Source organism: Astatotilapia calliptera, chromosome 22, assembly GCF_900246225.1.
Source record: "Astatotilapia calliptera chromosome 22, fAstCal1.2, whole genome shotgun sequence".
Taxonomy (NCBI): domain Eukaryota; kingdom Metazoa; phylum Chordata; class Actinopteri; order Cichliformes; family Cichlidae; genus Astatotilapia; species Astatotilapia calliptera.
This window is the reverse complement of record NC_039322.1, coordinates 12,649,259-12,669,832: the sequence shown is the minus strand read 5'-3', so window position 1 is coordinate 12,669,832 and position 20,574 is coordinate 12,649,259. Positions and strand designations below refer to the sequence as shown.

Below are 20,574 nucleotides of genomic sequence, written 5' to 3'. Positions count from 1 at the left end.
TTTTCAGGTCCACCAGCTTCATATGAGGGAGTTGATGGTGTTCACTGAGTAGTCTGCTAAAAACTGAGAGAGTGGCATAGCACTGCTATCTATAAACTGAGACGTCTGTTTATTACCATCAGTAGTAAACTTTGTGAGAGTTCTTAAAATAAACTTTAAGGCTTCACTGGGTGCCACTTGTTCCTTTCTTTCTCTACCTTGGCACCCACCATTCACCTTACTGCATTTACCCCCATTACTCTACTGGATTTGAACAAATTTGTGTCAGACATAAATACAACACCGTGTAAGGTGGAAGTTCACATGTTGCTTCATAAGCTGTTCAGGCAGGGTTTTGATGTTATAGCCTCATGGATCGTTAACGCTTTCTCCCCATAAAGATGACATTTGATGAGCTCCCCTGTACCCGTAATAATGTGTTTGACAGCTCAGTATTTATCAATGAACATGTGGTTTGATGACATTAGAATAGTTTCCAGTGGTAGCTGTATAGGCAGAGCTCACTCTCACTATAACGTCTGATGCAAACACAGTCATTTCGTTCTATAAGAAGCCCTCAGATATGAAACCATTCAGTTCAGAAAAGAGCTTCAAAGGTTACTCCTAGTCAGCTTTCAAGGGGTAAAGAGTTAAAGAAAACTGATTAATACCCACCATAACTGCATAAATACCTTCCTATTTCCAAATGACCTCTGCTTTCAAAAATTCTTGAAAAAGTGGTTAGTAGGCAGCTCTTAGGGGTAATAAAAGGCAATAATTTCAGTCTGGTCTTAGAAAAAAAGTACAGAAACCACTTTACGTAAAGTTTTTAAGGACATTTTAATGAGCACAGATTCAGGCAACATTACAGTTTGTATTTTACATTTGGTACAGCTAGAGTCACTGTGGACAGTTTTACCTTGTTTACTGCACCCTCATGCCATATTGGGTCCCACAGGGCTCAATCCTTGGACCTATTTTCTTTAGTTTGTGTCTGTCTTACCTCTGTAATGCTGATTATTGACATTCGCTTGTCTTATTTAGTAGAAAAACACAAACATGTAGCTTGCCTGCATTCCTGCCTTGGTGCCATTAAGGACTGGATGACTTCTAATTTTTTAAAACCAAACTGTTATTGGTACTGAACATCTTACTAATAGTGTCATTCCCCGTTTTGGACAACTAATAACTGACCCAAAGCAAACTACTCATTTTTTTTTTTTCAAGCTTCTCAGTTTCAACTGTTATTTCAAATCTCTCAGCCCAGTCTTTATATGGGTTAGTATATTACAAAGGTCAGATCAGGACTTCTGAATAATACAGCTGAACACCTTATCCACTCTCTGATTTTCTGCTGATTAGATTATTGCAAGTCATTGTATATATTCTTAAATGATGCAGCACTTTTGCATCTACACTTGGTACAAGACTACTCACAAACACTTTGCGCTGCAAATGCATGACTCCAGTCCTCACAAAATTTCTTTGGCCTCCCATTCAGTGCAAAATTCAAATTAAGATTTTACTGATTACTGTTAATAGAAAGGGGGACTGCATTCAGTTTTAGCCCAACAAACTTCCTCTTAAAGTTAGCTCAGCACGATCAGTTCCTCGTTTTAAAAAAACTTTTAAAAGCCCACACTTGTATATTGGCTTTTATATCGTGGTTTTAATGTCATTTTATCTATTTATAATTTTCTAATGCTACTTTTTTGTGAAAGTGAAAGAAATAAAGGTTGTTATTCTGATGTTCATCAAACAGAGAGCAATGACAGGTTTATATTTGCATCTTTTTTACTCTTTAATAATTATATTTGACTTGTTTTTCTTTACTTTTTAACTTACAATAATAACTTAAACAATAACTTAAAATAATATTTTATAACATTGAAGGACCCACACAAGCCAGTGTGGGTCCTTCAATATTAAAACTTCTCCACTTCACAATATGTCATACGGCAACGGTTTTCAGTCGTGCTTCTTCCACAATGGTGAAATAAGGAAATGCCTGTAGACCCATATTCATATATTATGTGCACCTATTTGGAGCATGACAATACATCTTAATTTTACCGTATTATAATAAAAAATAGGTATTACAGTGCCTAATTTTTCTTTGAAATTAGATTTGATCTTTTACAAATGAGATGACTAAAACTCTGGAGACAGTTTTTTCCATTACATGCTTTTATATTTGTAAACGATCGTGTAGTTTGTTAGTTGAAGCTGTAAAGTACACAACCTGCCAGTTTTACCACATTTTTTTTAATTCCAAAAAAGTAGCGTGAGGCTAAATCTAGGTAATGTTCTGATTGTTACCGAAGTAGTGCGGTAATGTCGCGCAGTGGGACTAAAAGTGACGTTTTCTTAATTTCGCAGCAGTCAACAGCTCCGCCTCAGACGTTCTCCATGCCGGTCACCGTCCAGGCGTCCAATCAAAGCACACTGCAGTTCAGCAACCCTGGCAGCGCACTGGTAACTACCTCCTATGTAACATCATCATCGCTCACGGATACCCACCTCCTGTCGCCACAGCAACCGGCTCTTCAGAGAAATACGGTGTCTCCTGGGTTGCCACAGCGACCAGCCAGTGCAGGTGAGCGAGATGAGGAATGGCCTGTAGACCAGCAAAAGACAGTAAACAGTCTTCAGCGCAGGGATTTTTCTACTTTTACACGAACATGACTTTTTTAAGTTGCTCATGTTTTTTCAGTGTGTTTGATCTAAAACAAAAGAAGTTGTTTAAAAAAAGAAAGATGACAAAAAATTATCCATGTTTGTACCCCCATAGGATTCATTTTGAATTCTTTGTAAACACAAGTAAACGTTGGCCTTTATTAGTTAATAGCAGAGATAATTACAAAATCAAGCAAGGCGACACTGTCAGGTAATCAGAGACTATAGCAGACACTGGAAGCATGCAGCTCCATATCATTATGCATAATAAGCTGCTTCATTCCTCGGGGAGAAATGCATGCCGCTCTCCTCTGGACTAATTTGCTCTGTGTGACATTCGCTACACTTCACTTACACTTTTTTTTTTTCACGTTTATATTAAATTTTAGTTGATTAGTTGATGCATGCAGGGGAGACCTGGAGTTAATATTTATTTAGATTATACTCAATTTAAAGTCCTTTTTTTGGATATACTCATACAGTTTGTGTAATGAAATGCATGGTGACATAATGCATGTGCAGCACTGGCTGGAGCTGAAACCTGAGGAGGGAATGAACAACTGTGTATAAGTCAATATTTAAGATAAAACAAAGAAACAAATAGAGTGCATATAGTATACAGTGTATGCATGAGCTGGGGTCTTTTTCAAAGTACAAAAGATTAAAATGTCCACTGTGGTAAAATGTTATGTGAGAACAAAAGGCAGTTCTCTCATATTTTGAGGCTTTTGTTGCATTAGAAATCACTGAGAACTCCATGTATTACCTTTTCTTCCACTGCCGAACCTTAAAGTGATGTTCTTGTTCTTAAGTCCCAACATTTCTATTAATTTAAGCTTTTATCAATAGGCGCTCTTCTTGGAGGCGACCTGAATAATTCAAATGGAGGATGTCCAAGTCCAGTCCGTGAGTATTAAAATATCTGAGCGCTATCTTCCACTTATTTGTTGTTTTTCACCACAGATCGTCCTTCTGTTATCCGGTCTGTATTGGGAGTATTCGTTCCTGCTCTCCTCCTCTGCACCGTCTGTGATTGTATCTCACAGGGATCAGGGGAAGCCACCAGTAACAACAGAAATGCATGGGATTCCCAGCACTTCCTGCGGGGAATGCAGTCAGCCTGGCACATGCCTTAGTTCTTTATTTCAAGCCTGCACCAGGAAAACGTTTTCATTTACTTACTTTATATTGGATTTCTAGATTAAAAATGTCCAATCTTTTATTTATTAGTACTAGAGCACATTTGCCTCAACATATCCAATAATCTGTAACATTAGAGGGCTTTTACTCCTTGGTTCTGTTTGCACGTCTTTGAAAAACTGTTTAACAAAGAAACCTTTGGGAGGATTATGTAAGCCATCGTTGAGGGGGCACACCGTCTGTACCCCGCCGTCTGCTTTCACCTGTTTGATTTTCCTATTGATTTCTGTCCATTCACACCTCCGTCTCCCCGCAGCTAATGGATACACCAGTGCCAGGGCCTCCCCAGGCCTCCTCACCGTTTCCAACGGCAACAGTCTGGGGAAACTAGTTCCGGCCAAGTCTCCACCCCCACCTCCGAGCCCCCAGATGGTCAACAGCCGCAAGCCAGACCTCCGAGTCATCACCTCACAGGGCGGAAAGAGCCTCATGCAGATGGTGAGCTTAACTAAGCCGAACTTGTGTTGTCTGGGTCGGTTTCTTTAACGCTTCGATCCTTTAACGAGCAGCATAACACCTCCTGCCTTCACTAAAGTTACCCGCGATGTTGAAGCAAAGACAAACGATGAATCTGAAGGATTATTTCAGGACCACGGGAGGATTATTTTCATTTCTTATCTCAGGAAAGTTTTGTGAGTGAGATGGAAAACCATACAAAACTCTGGGAATTCATATTGATGTGTTGAATGAAATTCAAGAATTACACAGAAGATAAACAGTCTGTTATAGAGGAATGCTTGCCATCAGTTTTGTGCTTTAGTAAAGACCTGGGGGAAGAGTTTTTGTGCTCAACTCTTCTCATTATTTAGTCTAGGAAAGTGAGTAAAGTCGTGTTGAATCAGCCTACTCCCACCGACACACCGATGAGATTTCTCTCCTCTCTTTTCCTGAACCAAGCGTGCACCCACGTTTCTTGGAGGCATGTTCAGCAGTGTCTGTGCTAACAAAAAACAGTCTTGGTTTCATCGAGGACTTAAAGTTCATTTCAACAGCGAGGTCCATTTATTAGCTGTCCTTGAGTAACATAAACGTGGTCTTAAGAACTTAAAAATAAGGGGACTGTACTTCTATAAGTTTTTAAAAACATTTCACTTTCTTCAGATCTAAAACCAAAAAAGTGGAGAGTCTCAGACATTTTAAACCCTTGCGTGCTTGTCCCTCAGGTGGTCATTGACCCACTATTGATCATGAGCGTCACCACATGACCCAGGGTATGAAAAAAGGCATGGGTCATTACCACCAGAGATTTCAGGTGAATCCACCATGAGACCGATAGGTTCTCCGTCCAAAGTGTTGAACTGAACTGAAGAAGCCTCTTGGATGAGAGGTACAACATCTACAGTACAATTGCCTTATTTTCAAGCTTTAAGACTACCCTGCCCTGGATGACTGAAAACCTACACAGCCACAAGATAAACATGCACGAACTGCTGGTGTTTTAAGAGCAGAAAGCAGCCTCTGCTACCCAGCAGTATTAAAGATTTTTTGCTGCTGTACTACTTCACATTTCCTGCAGCTTTTCCTGTTTTCTCTTAGCTCGGTACAAAGTGATAAATATGTTGACACTGTAACGGCTGAGGGCGATTGTGTGAACGAAAGCTCCAGATTAGTGAGACCAGTCATTACATTTCTAATGACTGTAGGCAGGCAGAGTGATGGCACCGCCGCACATTTCATAATCAGACTGCAAGTATGTCATTGTTAAGCAAGCCACCAGTGAAGTAGCTGCCAGACTACAGTAAGTAGTTTCATTGTTGTTCCATATATCTTTTTTAATTACCCCAGAGTTGTAACCCTCTCTGTTACCACCCTTTGCAGACAGAGGATGAGCTGGAATTGGTAAACGAGGTGATTTCCCCCACGTCAGTCACTCGCATGAGTCGATGGCACATTAATAGCATGGATGCAGTTCTCTTATAGGAGTTTCACATTGTTCTGGTCTTGCTCCACTCACATTTCTTGGGATAGTCTTTCAGTTTGTGGTTCCCACCTGACTGCATGTGGTTCAGGGCTCATGGATGTGTTGTTCCAGCATTTCTTTAGTCGTGGGCTCATAAACCTGTCAGTGATCTAGAAATACTCAAGTGATTCAGACCTTCACATGAATCAGTTTTGTTTCAGCAGAAGTGTCATACTGTAATGTGCTCCTGTAAGTTTTTGAACCATGCAGGTCCATTTACTTCATCATACGATGCCACTTTAAAAGCATGGATGTCTTCTCGAGGCACCACGGAGCATGCTCCCTGCTCACTGACGCTCACACCGACTCATTCCACCATCCTCCAAAAACTGTGTGAAGTACAGATGTTTAAGAACTAACTGGCATTACATTAAAGGCATTTCCTCTGTCACGTATGCATATTTAGCTCTGAAACACTAGGATTTAAACATTTTAGGATTGTGCACCTCTGTATTTATGGTGTTACTATAACAAATTAATTAATGATTAAGATGAAATAAAGCTAATTAGCTATGTTTTTGTGAGGCGATGGCTTCGGCTTTTTAAATGGGACAATTTTGTGTTGAGATTTGTTGAAAACAAGCTATTATTCCACTGTTTTCTGACTATTCATGGGCAGGATTATTATTTGAGACAAAAAAAAATGTTATAGCAACATTTTACTTTCATTGAATATTTGTGAGACAGAAAAAATACTTATCCCACTTTTAATAATACTGGGGGGAAGAAAACATTGAATTTTCTTGTTATTCTAAAAAATCTGCCTTTGATTTAAGCTGAGTTTACACAGAGAGAGATGATGGTTGCTGCTGATGGTGGTGGTGGCTGCTGCCGTTCCCCCTCTTTCACAATTCCTCCCAAAGTTGACAGGCAAGATTCTCATTTTCCAGAGAAGACTGATTAATTTTCATCGCTCTCACCTCGCCGCTCCTCCTCACTTCTTCACAAAGGCAGATAATTGAATCCGGCTCCTCTCTCCGGTCTGTCTCTTCTCTCTCTCTGTGTAAATTCAGCGTTGCAGTCATAACTCTGTCCGAATGTTTCCTCTCCGGATGATGAGCCTCAGCATCGAGAAGAGTAATTCCAGACCTGAATTACTGCGTCTTTGGCCTTTTATTCGCAAACCTTTTATTATTTCCTTCTGTTAAAAACCTCCATCTGCTTTTATCTGTGATATAATTCAGCTCAACCTGACTCTGGAGGGTTGTGTTTCTTCACAGATTTGTGTGTTTCAGCGAGTGTACATAATAATAAAACCTCAGGGCAGCAGTTCCGCAGATTTAGCAGTGTGACTGTGGCACCTGTGTTGGAGAAACACTGAATATCTTGTCATGTAAATGGGTGACTGGATGTGCAAACAGTCATCTCCGTGGCTCCTATAAAACTGAGTGATAGAAACATAAACAGGATGCTTTACCACTCTCGCAGCGCACTGCAAACCTTTACTGACATCCACTGGAGAATCATGAGATGAGCTCTGCATTGAGGCAAACAGGATCAGCTTCACGATAGCTGCAGATAACGTCACCCGTTTGTAGTTTATTATAGTGAGACTGGAGAGTTTATTCTGAAATTTACCATTTAAAATTAAAACACACTATATGCACAGTAGATGATATTAAAATTGAAATGGGAGATTTTATTTCCTATTAAATGTTTATGCCATTTTTTTAAATCGAAAGGCCAAAAACACAGTGAGCAACCGTATGTATGAATACGATGGTAAACTGAATGAAGAAATCAAAGAGCCATTTTGGCTGCAAAACCCTGTGATGTACTTTTATCGCTTTTGACCTTTTTAAATCAAAAAAAATCTTGATTTATCAAGAAAATATGGCAAATACGTGCAGATGATACAGACTGGGAGGAGTTTCTGCCATGTGAAAAACTAAGTACACCCTCAATGCTTCCTTAGTTAGCATGTTACATGTTAAAGTTCATGACATTAGAATAAGAAAAAGACAGAATGAGCATGGCTTGTTTGGGAGGGTTAACATAAGACATCTTCTTCTCTCCAGGAAGAACGTGGCAGCACAGCTTAGGTTTGCAAAGCTGCATCTGAACAAACTGCAAGACTGCAAAACAGAATATCAGCACAAACACCCCATACCAGCTGTCAAGCACGGCGGTGGAGGGGTGAGGATTTGGGCTCTTTATGCAGCCACAGGACCTGGGCACCTTGCAGTCATTGAGCCCAGTGAAATCCTCTGTATACCAAAATATTCTGGATGCCTGCAAACTTCAGTGAACTGAAGCAGTCTTGTAATGGAGAGTGGGCCAAAATTCCTCCACGATGATTTGAGAGACTGATAAAGTCATACAGAAAACTATTAGTTCAAGCTATTCCTGCTAGAAGCGACTGAACCATGGGGTGTACTTATTTTATCACAGAGCTGTATTGACTCCTATTCAAACTTTTTCACATCACTGTGGATGTTTATATCCAGATAAGCCATATTAAACTTAAACAGTGATTGTATAATTTTTATTGAACATATTTGTGTAGGTTTTTACATAAAAACAAAGAGCACCAAATAGAACAGTAAAGAAAAAAAATGAGACGAGATGGATCCAAATTTTGCTAAAATATTTTAAATCTGTTGATGTTTTTTAAAAATGCATTGATAAAATATTGAATTTCTACAGAGTCTGTGTCTCGTCAGAGTCGATCTGCTTGGGAGGTTTTACTTTCACATAATCTTTTATCTAGTTAATTGATCTGATTTACATTTTGGTAATTATCATTAATATTCGTGGAAGCTTAATTTGAATAAAATGTGGCAACTGAGGGTTGAACAATGTGCCTTTAATGTAATTCTATAAATCACCGAGAACAATGAAAGTGTTTTTGATGCATGTCATCAAGAACGTCCCGACAGTAAATCCACACTTAACTCTGAGATTTACTCCATGTGGAACGCCATTATGAATCCAGCCATGTGCACATCGTCATTCCCAGCATGTCAGAGTGTACATTAAACAAAAAATAAGTCTTGACTCCTTTGGGTCACATGTGGAAGTTTTGATCCTTTCTGTCCTGCTCTCACTAACATGCTGTGGTCCTCTTTGGCAGAACGCCCAGCGACTGGCAGCTGGAGCTCAAACTCTCACCACGCCAGTGGTCTCTGTAGCCACACCGAGCCTCCTGGCACAGGGGCTGCCCTTCTCCGCCATGCCTACAGCGTACAACACAGGTGAACTCAACACGAGAGCTTTGGCAGCAGCAATATCCTTTTTAGATGAAACAGAGTTTAATAATTAAATAACAAGTTTATGTAATTATTCACCCTGATAGCTTAAAGAAGAAATCTATTTTGAATTCCTGCTGTGACCTTTGCCCCCTCTCAGAGTACCAGCTGACCAGCGCGGACATCACTGCTCTACACGCTCTGGCGTCACCAGGAGGCTTGCTGCCCACCGGCGTGTCCACATGGCAGCAGCAGACGGTTTCCCAGCCAAGTCAGCAGCAGCAGCAACAGCAAACACAGCAGCAGCTTAACTTAGCATCACTCAGCAACTTGGTGTAAGTCTGCTCTTCATCTTCAGCAGTTGAACCTGCACTCAGGTCCAGAGACGGTGGCAGCTGAGACGTTCCTGTAATGCCTCTCTAACCCTTTTAATGCTGATGTACTGAATCTACAGACTCTCCCATTTAGCTTGCATGATATCCATACCATGACCTTTATATGCAAGCAATCCACATCCTTTTTTTTAGCGATCTGGTCTCTCACCAGCATCTCACCATCTCAGCCTTCTCATAACATCAGTCTGAACACTGTTCGGCTTTTTCTGGGTTGATTAAAAAAACAAACATTACGTGGAATGAAGAAGTGGTTTTATTGCCTCACAGTGGAAACAAAATGACACAACTATCAGATAATTATTATTATCGAAACCCTTTATCACCCACACGGTTCTCAGTCAACTAAAGCTCCCCTGAATAACCTTGTTAGGCAGCGTGTTTATGTACGCTCAACTGACTAGTAAACATCAGGTGGCTCGCTTGGCTGAAAAGGCACTACTTTTCCTGTTAAAGTGAATCTTTTACTGGAAGTCATGCTCCTGTCATTGGCTGTTATTGGCTGTAGACCACTGAATAAGTCTCTTTGTTTGCCCCTGTTGCGTACAACTTTCCCTGAGCCATGCTGAGACACAAATAAAGAGAAAATATCACAGCATCAAAAACAAATATGATGAAGCTGCTTCCAGCTACACTGAGAGCTACACAAACTCCTTATATTGGAAGAAGAATACAGGTCACTGCATCTTTAGACTGTGTGCACAGTGAAATGTAGTACAATGTCTTACGTAAATAATTATAAATGGGATTGTGTGTTTTACTTCCTACAGAGACAGAGTGCAACCTTTCATTCTGCAAAATATCGTTATAAAGGCCAAAAATATAGAATTTCATTATGTCAAAGGAATCTTTTAGGCTATTGTCTAGTTAGCTGTGGCGAGTTATTGTTAGCAAACTTCTGTGACATTTTATGCTGTCCAAGATGAAAGCTGATCAGTGTGAAAGAATCAGGATAATATCCTCAATCGTGGCTACAAAACTGTGATTGTGCGTTGTACAGGGGTAAAAGTTCAACAGTTTTGTAAGCAAAGATAGCGTGGGACAAACTTAGGATGACCCTGCTGCCACAGCGTTTATCTACTCACATGCTTATCAACCAGACAGCACCAAACAAACTTAAATCGAATATATGGAAGTAAAACTTAATTGCCTCAGAAGCAAAATGACACAACGTCAGATGATTTGCACCAAACTTGGAACAGAAAAAAAAAAAGGTTAAAAATGAAATCTATTTGAAGTTTGGCAGCAGAAAGTTGTTTGTATGATCTATCATCCAGCTGTTATCAGAGCCAACAGCCATTTGTCTTCATCCCAGTTCAGCATTAACCTCGTAGAGTCTACATTCATCAGACTTGTTCTACCCAAATGGATTAAATCCAGGATTCATAGCGAGGCTATATTCACCTTATAAAGATGCTAAAACTGTCGAGTGTGTGTAGGCATTTCATTGCAGACATAACGTTACAGCCTTCTGAGTTACCCACAGTTTACAAACTGACACAATCCTTTAGCTTCATTTAAAAATCATAGCGATGACAAAGTGATGTTTAGATATTTAACCAATCAGCGACAAAGTGGTGTCTGTGTACTGACAGTGGGTTAGAGCTGCGTTAAATCTGAGCTGTGGCAACATTGTAACTCCAAACCTTTCTGATACCCTCCGTAGTAGCTTCCCTAAAAAATATAACTACACGTCACTCTGATGTCACATACGTAGGCTAAATGAAGGTTGACTGTTGATGTTATGCGGTTTTTACAGTCTTAGTCTGGGTCACTGAACTCTTCTTGGTGGAGGCACCTTCACTAAATACAAATTCACAGGTTAGCTGTGTGATGGTAGGACCTAAATGCACTCTGTCTCTATAGGTTTAATTCAGCTTTGGTTTCCCTCAGCTCAGGAGGGAAACACAAAAAGGATTTCGATCCTTGGTAAACTATTTTGTCAGTCAACCTGAAAATTTATAGGAAGTGAGAAACTGTTTTAAAGAATCGCCACAGTTCCTCGGTCCTGATGTGAATGGTTCCTCATTTTAGGAAACAAACCTGCCCGCATTTGTTTGTCAGCACAACTTTGGCTCGTCCTTCATGAAAACATTCAGTCAGACTTTGCCTCATGTGAAGATGTTAGATCTTCTGCGTAGGAACGTAGGGGGAATAATTAAATGTAATTTCGATGTAATTCGGGACTTGCATGCACAGTATGATGCTATTTTCAATATGGAGGAAATGCAGTGATTTAGAGAAACTGTTATCAAGTTAAGCAGATGGTTTCACTGTTTTTCTCCCTTAATAAGCAGCATCTGGACTGGATTATATCAGTGCGGTGTGGGTGTGACTGAAGAGCTGTGTGAGCTGGGTTGGGGTTTGGTAGCGTGAACACCAGAGCCTTGAAGTGTGTTCTCTCCTCTCGTCCACAGCATGTGGGGCGTGGACAAACAGAGCAGCGAGCTGTCTAGCCAGGTGTCCAGTCTGGCTGCCAATCTGAGGTGAAAAGCCACTAATAGTGTGTGCGTGTGTGAAATGTCATGACCTTGTCTGTAGGGGGGGCTGTAGTCCACTTTGCACTTGAATGGGATTCTGTCTAAAACACAAACAACACTCAGTGCGTGCTGCCGTAGACAACGTTTCTTTTATTCTTTTTACTAACAACCGGCCTTAAAAATAAACTTTTTGAGCTTATTATTAATTTTGGGAAGACAGAGCAGGAAGAACTCTTCAATAAGAGCTTTCAAGAATATTTAGACTGTAAAAGAAAGGATTGCTCCGTCTATAATAAAGGCCTTGAAGCTACTCCTCATTTCTTTATGTTTTCTAGGAAATTTGGAAATACATGCAGCAGTTTATTGACACCCGAATGGGAAAAGAGTACATAAGGCAAAAAACTGCATGTTTTGTGTGTTCATCATCAATTTTGACATGATCCTCAACATCAAAGAAGGCCCAAACCATGACAGAGCATCCTCTGTGTTTCACTTAAGAAATCGGAACAAACTCTGTTTTTGTGACAGGCAGCTGGTAACGACGTCTCTAAAAAATACACTTCTAATTGGTTCTTTGCTTAGTTGTCTGTTATGCATAGAAAACATTTAGGGGCTTTCTTATGCTTGAATGATTCACAGGTCAGTGTTAAGTGGTTTAACAAACAAAACAAAACAAAAAATGCTCAGGTACAAGGATTGGACCGGTAATGAGTGAAAAAACAACCAATTTCCAAAGAAACACTTGGAAGGAACTTCAGAAATCCTGGAAAACTACTGTTCAAGATCAAAATACATTAATGTCTTTCTACTTGGAAGCAAAATATAAAGAAATGAGGGGTGACATAGGTATTTTACCTAATTGTTTTCACAGTGTATTTCCAAATTAGGCCAATAGATATTTACTTAAATTGATCATTTATATATCTTTTTTTTAAATTTAAACATACATGGATACGGTGGCCCTTAAGGATCAAACAAAAAGCTGCAAAAACTGAACCAGCAATTGGACAAAAGGCACAAACATTAAAAGTAATAATTTGTACCATGTGATTTACATGCCATCATGTTCGCCACTTTCAAGCTTTGAAGAAAAGAACTTTGTCCATGTTTTTGCATTCGATCTTGTACTCTGTTACTTCTTTAGGGCCACCGTCCACACTCAGGTTTTCCGATTAACACGTGAATTCCTGCATAAACGCTCCACACATTGTGTATTGTGTATTTGTAGATCAGAAAACAAGATTTTCTTATGGGTTTTGTTGTGCTCTTGCTTCCAAAACATTATGAACATTATTGCTGTTGTTGAAAAGAAAACGTTGCCCGCAATAATGTTTCACACCTCTCTCCACACATGCCTTCTCGTCCACCTGTTCCCTTTGGTTTGGGCTCCAACATTTTGTTTTCTTCCCACAGTGTTGGCTCTCCGTCCAACCTGCTCTTGGGTAGAGATGAGTGGTTGGGCCGGTACTGTATCACACTTCCTTTTTCCTGTGTGTCTGTGCGCTTTTGGCTGCCTCGCTCTCTTAGCATGTCTGGTGCCGTCTGCAGTCAAACAGGAAAAGAGACTTAGTTCCGGCTTCCGCCATGTTCTCTAACCCGAGATTACTTTGTGTTTTCTCATTCTGGAGTTTCTACACCGTCACAGCTGACTCATTGCAAACCACCCTGTCACTCGAATCATTTCACGCTTCTTCGGCTGTTCTGTTGATCTTTTGGGAGCAGTTGGGATCTTAACTCCTGCTTTTAAAAGGCTCAGATTTGATTGTTTTTATGGAATAATGGAGTGTTGCTTTTCCCTGTTGGTGCTGTGCTTCGTAATGTGGGTTATGTCTTCACATGAGTGGTCTTCCAATTTTTCCATATTCCCTTTTGTCAAGTGGCTAATTATTTGTAAATTGTCTCTTGCTTTTCCTCTTTGTTCTGCCCTTTGTCTTCCTTCCATTTTTCTTCCTCTGCCTCTGTGACCCCATTCTCAGGCCGGTGACCAACATCCCTCAAGGCGCCATGCTGACCGTCAACACAAGCTCCGGCGTGAGCATCAAATCGGAGCCCATCTCGCCCGGCCGGGATCGCAGCACCCCTTGCCCTCCTCCGTCTACCACGCCATCCTCGACCTCGGGAGGTACCATCCTGACTGCTCCGCCTCAATACCCCGGCTCCCTGCTATGCCTGGAGCCCCCGACCGGCCGCTCGCCCGCAGACAGCGTAAGCAGCAACGCCAGCTCCTTCGAAGGCAGCGACCGCGACGACGCTGGAGCAGCCGGAGGTGGCACTGCAGGTGCGGGAGGAGGAGGCGGTGGGACCGGAGGTGGAGGTGGCAGCTCGGCAGGTCCCACCAGCCGGTCCGTGCCGCCCGACTTCAGCCCGTCGGCCGAGCTCCTCAGGGCGTCGAACGAACAAGACCAGGAGGGAGGAAACATCAAGCGCATGAGATTGGATGCCTGGGTCACATAAAGGCACCAACACCTTCTCTCTGCACCCACAGTGAAGTTTTGGTGACTCCCACAACACGCACCCACACTCATTCTTAGTCCCACCACCACTGCCCCGACCCCACTGTCATGTGACACTATCATCACACACAGTTATATTACTCAGCTGCGTCACTCAGACTTCAGAGGCTTTGCCAAAAACCCCATTAAAAACAAGCATAAAAATCCTGATGGACGGCTCCGAGCTCAGCTGGATATTTTAGCCCCTCGGATGGAGGGACAGTAGATTTTTAAAGCCTTCTTGCTTGAATGGACTCCCACATATTGATATTTTTCTTTTTCTTCTTTGGTAGAAATACGTTGTTTAAAGTGAAACCACGAAACAAACATTTCTCTTTCACACGGTTTCCGTATCACCTCCATGTATTTACATCGACCTCCTTTCATTTTAATACAATGTGACTCGTGGCCTGTCGACATTACGGGACTAATGCCGCACGACTCGCCACTTCCTGCTCTCCAGAATCCAGCGTTTATTTAGGCTGCGTGCTGTCGATTCTCCTGTAAGGCACTTCCAAACTGCACTAAAGGAAATAACTTTATCTGGACAAAGACTGAGCAATTTTTGGCACTGACCAAAACAGACTCAAGCAAAGGTCTTTCTAGGTAACAATATTTCTGTGTCAAAGGATTTTTTATTTATTTTATTTTTTTTTGCCTCTGCTGCCACGACCTCATGCAACCAGGCAGGCCCCGAGCCCCTCAGGTGGCACTCTGCAGCTGTGTGAGTCGAGCACCTCGCCAGAGTGCCAATATCAACTTCTCTTTGAGATTTAAATAAAAGAAGAGAAACAAACAAAATGCCAAATGCCCCTGTTCTCTATAGGGACATGCTATCGCTCGCACTGTCGTGAAACATTGAATTGTATTGGCGGTCACTTTGTTCACAGACTGGGGTGCTCCTCCCGTCCTCTCACCTCATCTCCTCTGGAACTCGGATGGAAATCCAGCCGGTTACTCAGCTTATTAGCAGGAGTAGATGCCATCCAAGTGAAATTCAATAGTAAGAGTTTTTTGAGCCTCTGTTGGCTCTTTTTTTTTTTTTTATTTGATTTGATTTTTTGGAGTAGGGAAGTATTTGGTTCTCTAAGTCCAAGTGTTCTCTATCTGTTGGTATTTTAAAACTCTGTTAGTCGTCCAGAAGTAGGAATTCCGACTTTGTATAAAAATCACTCCTTATACAAAAAAAGCTTTGATGTCCTCTTTAGCTCTCTATAGCTCTCCTTAGCTCTTTGCTGTGTTTCGAAAAAGTGAAAGGAAAAAGACATTTTTCTATATTTCTACCGCTTCAGTTGGCGACAAAGTAAAAGTAGCTTTTCGGCTTCAACGACGTGTATGTACATATGAATATATTTGCATAGACTTTGCTAGGTATCCCTAAAAACAAGCAATGTGTTGATTCTCAGTGGATCTGTTTGCATATATGAGTGTGCATTTGATATGTTTTGAGATACAGGTGCAGGGGTTACGCCGCGCTGGGTGGTGCCGGCGGATCGGACGTGTTTCAACTAAACCTATTTTATTCTAGTGTCGATGGTGTGTGCACTTTCCGTCTCTCACTCACAGAGGCCTGCTTGGTTGTGGTGTCATCATATTCGCTTGCCACAGTTCTTCTTCTTTCTTTCTTTTGAAGAAAAGAACCCACGATCAAAGAAAGAATCCTACACCGTGACATAAACTTATTATCAGGACACTGCCATTCACTTCTAGCGTAGAGAGGTAAAATACACTTTGACGGACTCGTGTAAAATCTTTTCCACGTCACTGTAAGCTGACAATTTCTTTTTTTTCCCATCGGGAAAACCAAGTTTGACGTTTAAGTGTAGCTTTTCTTGAACAAATCTGTTTTTCGTTGAACCATTTCAAGTGTGTGTATTGGTGTGTGAACCCAGGCTGTTTATTGCTCTCGATTACTTTACCTTTTTTTTTCCCCTGGAGACGATGCTCAAAGTGCAGACCGGCTGTTATTTAAACAATCCTACACCTTTCCGTCAGTGTAGGTGAGCAGCGTTTGACGCCGACTCTGGGTTCATGCTGCGAGTCGGAAAAAGACATTGGGGCCGCGTGGGATTTTCTCCAAAAGACTGACGCGTCTAGCGGCGGCGTTGCTGAGGTATTTCATCGTCATCATCATCATCATCTTTCCTAGTATGTGTGGAGGGTAGTTTTTCACTCCACTGATTTCAGGTTAGCGCTGCTTTCCCCTCTCAGTCAGCCACGGTTAGCAATTTAACAGCCAACACTTTCAAAGAGCGCTTATTGGAGAAGTTTTTTTTAAAGGAATACTTATACAGTGAGTGAGAACGAGGAGATCTGTGCTTTTACTTATGTGGTCAGTATGTACACAAAACACCAGCCAACACGCCTGATGCTTACCTCTAATGCTGCATTTATGAAAGCGAATTATTTACATTATTTACAGCTTCAGATTCAAACGTTAAAATACAAATTTCCCAAAAATCACTAAAGAAAGTGAATAATGTGTGATTCCCTCCAGAGTTTGTCAGAGTCGGGAAGTGATGCAAGCATGAAAGCTGTCAGTAATCTTTAGTGTCTCTTAACCTTATAATGCCCTTAATACAGGAGTTTCTGAGACCTCTATCTCATTAACATGATCAATACTTGCCATAATTTTAAAAACTTATGGATAAAACTCTTTTTTTTTGGTCTAAAATTGACATTGTTGTTAACAAAAAATTGCCAAAAACACCCAGTGTATCAAACGCGATACAAAGAAATATATAGCAAGTATATAATCAAAATATATCATACACAACATGATATAGCAAAAACATTTTTTGTTGATTTTGCTTTAAGGGTTAATGAACATCTCAGTTTGAAAAAAATCAGAATTTTCTGGCTGTTTTTTGATGGGTTGGGTCTTACAGGATTAAAAAAGGGTGCCCATTTTTCTCCTTATACACAATATGAGTCTAGATTCGATTGTTTGAGGACCTGTGTGCAAATTAGATATGTCACCAATCAAAGCATTTTACGTGTATTATTTAAGCATCGGCCTAAAGTGCAGTAAATCCAAGTGAGAATCTTGAACCGTTTGCAGGCCTGTGTCACCATTTGGATAATTTTTACACACTTAAAATCAATTCAATTAAATTTGTTGTTTTTATCCCCCGCTTGTATAAAATGTACATAAATAAATTTGGATGTCTCCACCTGACATGTCTTGGTGTTAACGACCATAAAGTCAGCTCGAGCTCAGTTATGCGTCGTCTGCATCCATTTTCACAATACTATAAAAGTATCGAGCTCAGGCATTTACATTACACAACTACAAGCCGCGGCACATCTCAGAGTTGAGATGCAAGATCTCAAAATTAATGCAGCACTTTTTTTTTTTTTTAAGTTAAAATGACAGAGTGAGCTTTAGAGGTGCTGGCAGGCAGAGTGTGACCGCTGGACCGTCGCATCGAGCCTCTTCTCCGGCCTACATCCCATCAAGAAATTTCAAGATGTCAAACTATTCCTTTTGAACACTCGGGATGCGTGTCCGCCTTCCTGCAGACAGAGCTAACGATCTCCTCTCGTACCACCCGCTCATTTCCACTTTTAGAAAAACTCACCTTCAGTGGCATCTCTTCGTTTCTGTGGGCGCTGATGTTTGACTGAAATGTGACACCACACCGATTGGCTTTGTTCATGTACAAAAGGAAAAAAAAAGGTTCTCTGTCCAATCTAGCAGTGTAGTCACAAGACAATCTATATGAGAAATGAACACCTGCACCCCTGTTACTTGTTGTGTACAATGTTTTTTAGAATCTCACTATTTTTGGATTAATTTGTGCTGGTGACAGTTCCATTGTCTATTATTATTATTATTATTATTATTATAATGATATTATTATGGAGCTTTTATTTTATTGCTATTTTTTGTGTAGGATAGCCAACTGTTTTTAATTTCCTCTTTCTTATTTTTCTCTTCCGTATCATAAACATATAGTACTGGTTTCCTTTTTTGAGGCAACTTTGCTGACAATTGCACGATCAGTTATTGTGGTATTAGCAAATGCAATGAAGGAAATACCAGTTAAATGCTGCAGTTTTAATTAAGATACAGAATATATTTATAAAAACGGGAAACAACTGAAATTAGTAAAATCCTGAAATTTGAAACATGTAAATGCATGGGATACAGGTAACAATGACATATGTTACGTACAGTAATGATAAGGACATGCATCAGAGATGAGTTTTAAAACAACTCAGAATAATGTAGCATATGAAATACTAAAGATGAAATTTATAGCTAATATATTGTGTTGAGCTGGTCTGCTTTGGGTTTTGTTGTAAAGAAAATATTTCTTTTTTTGTTGTTTTTTTTGAGAATGATATACAGTTTGTGTATATTTTCATATACAAAGTATGCACTGATATGTTATTGAAATTCTATACCGCTTTTACAAAAAAGTGTTTGTTGTACCAAAGTATCCAAGTCCCTTGAAACCTTATCCTTTTTGCGTATGTTTTACCGTATTTTATATATTAAATAGACAAACTGAGTGAAATGAATTTGGATCTGTGATTCATTTTTTTTGTTGTTCCTGCGTCGAGGTGGGGGCAAAAGTGCTTTTATAATGACTCATCCGGAACATGTGGCGGCACAGCAAGAGGTGCGAAATACCCAGAAATCTTTGTGAATTCAGTCCATTAGTGCATTCACGTGTCTCTCTTTCCTTTTTTCCTTCACCTCTTCATCCTCTGCTTATTGTCACAGTTACAAACACGTGAGACGGAGGTTCGATTCGCACATTCGACAATAACCAGACGGCCAAATTTAGCTCATCTCTCACAACCTCTGAGGAGGTGAGCAGCAGCTGTGCATCAACAACATCTGAGATTTAAGAATGAATAATTGTAGTTTTTCTAAAAAGCCAATATTATCTTTTAAGGCGCTGTTATTGTATATGGACTTCACTCATTGTGATTTAAAGGGTTTGCATTGATGTTTCACAGGGGGGAAACTGGTAAAAGCAGAGAAATAAAAGCTGTTTTTAATGCAAACAAGTGTGGCATTAGATAAAAATTGAATTACTGTTGCAGGACTTTAGATCCAGACTATAATTTACACTCGACTTCTTGGTCATCAGTTTAAACAAAACGTAGCCACACCTGCGAACAAACAAACAAACAAACATGTTTTTCACTGCAGGCTGTTGCTGCTGGATCAATCCTCAAAGTAACCGCCTGACCAGACTACAGCCTTAGTAACATTTGTCGGTTCTAATAATTTACAAAAGAAAATAAATAAAATGCAGAGAGAGAAAACAAGTCGGCAAATGAAGGTGGCTCTAAACTCCCTTCAAGGGTAGTTCCCGATCGGATTGTGAGTTTACTGGGATTCCTGGACAGATCACAACAAGCCCAACATGGAAAAGTTTGATATGGAATAATGGGTGTGTACACGCACACGCATGACATGACAAAGGCTGGGGAAACTAAAGCAAACATACCAACCAAGACACATGTCTAAAGAGGCAAAGGTGTGTGTGTGTGTGTGTGTGTGGGAGAACATTCAAGCAGCTCATGTCCACCCTTCAATGCTGACAAGCCTTGTATTGTGATTAAGGAAAAGTACATTGTGCAATTTTATTGCAACTCACAAATTTTAGCTCGAAAATGAATCAATAAATGACTGCTTAAATAAAGTTACACAGATGTAAAGCAGCTTTGTGTTGGCACCACAGTTCTGGGATGTTTGAGGGACTCTGTTAGACAAGGACTGAATCTATTGATTTGAACACATCGTTACACTGATAATGATTGATATTGGATGGGCAAGTGGAGGGTTCACGATCCCTCTGATAGCAGACGCAGTAATGGACTTCAACCCTGTGGCACTGACTCAGAGTTCATTCACGTCTGCCGTTTGCTGGTTTTGATACGGCGTTACTCACGGCGCTCCTCGAGCTTCGTCGGGTCACCGCGATCGTGGCTCTGCAGTCTGCTTTTCAGGACTGGGGGCATTTTTCAGCTTTACATTCTGATGTTGCCAAAACTCAGAACATTGACTCACCCTTTCCCGGACAGAATTGATGAAATGAGGCATTTTAATCTGAATCATCAGCTGCACTGTTATCATGTTTCATAATGAAGATTCATTGAACTCATTCAGGGGCCCAAATATTGACATTTTCTTTACATATTTACCACTCACAGCAGGAGGGGGGGTAAACACAAAACATCCTTTGG

The 20,574-nt window shown here is 40.6% G+C and overlaps 2 protein-coding genes across 8 annotated transcripts in view; both read left to right on the top strand.

Annotated features, from left to right (window-relative positions):
* LOC113015326 (myocyte-specific enhancer factor 2D homolog) overlaps positions 1-20,034 on the top strand; it is a 34,174-nt gene extending 14,140 nt beyond the window's left edge. Inside the window, exons 6-14 of one of the 5 annotated variants that reach the window (XM_026157326.1) lie at positions 2,359-2,575; positions 3,505-3,561; positions 4,112-4,293; positions 5,674-5,703; positions 8,889-9,009; positions 9,164-9,338; positions 11,813-11,881; positions 13,289-13,339; positions 13,852-20,034. In XM_026157326.1, the coding sequence (XP_026013111.1) occupies positions 2,359-2,575; positions 3,505-3,561; positions 4,112-4,293; positions 5,674-5,703; positions 8,889-9,009; positions 9,164-9,338; positions 11,813-11,881; positions 13,289-13,339; positions 13,852-14,329 (1,380 nt within the window). In that variant the 3' untranslated portion in view covers positions 14,330-20,034. The remainder of the gene's footprint in view (positions 1-2,358; positions 2,576-3,504; positions 3,562-4,111; positions 4,294-5,673; positions 5,704-8,888; positions 9,010-9,163; positions 9,339-11,812; positions 11,882-13,288; positions 13,340-13,851) is intronic. The other 4 variants (XM_026157327.1, XM_026157328.1, XM_026157329.1 and 1 more) reach the window with 4 other exon arrangements.
* efna3a (ephrin-A3a) overlaps positions 1-20,574 on the top strand; it is a 400,882-nt gene that overhangs the window by 70,054 nt on the left and 310,254 nt on the right. The gene's annotated exons all lie outside the window — the stretch shown is intronic.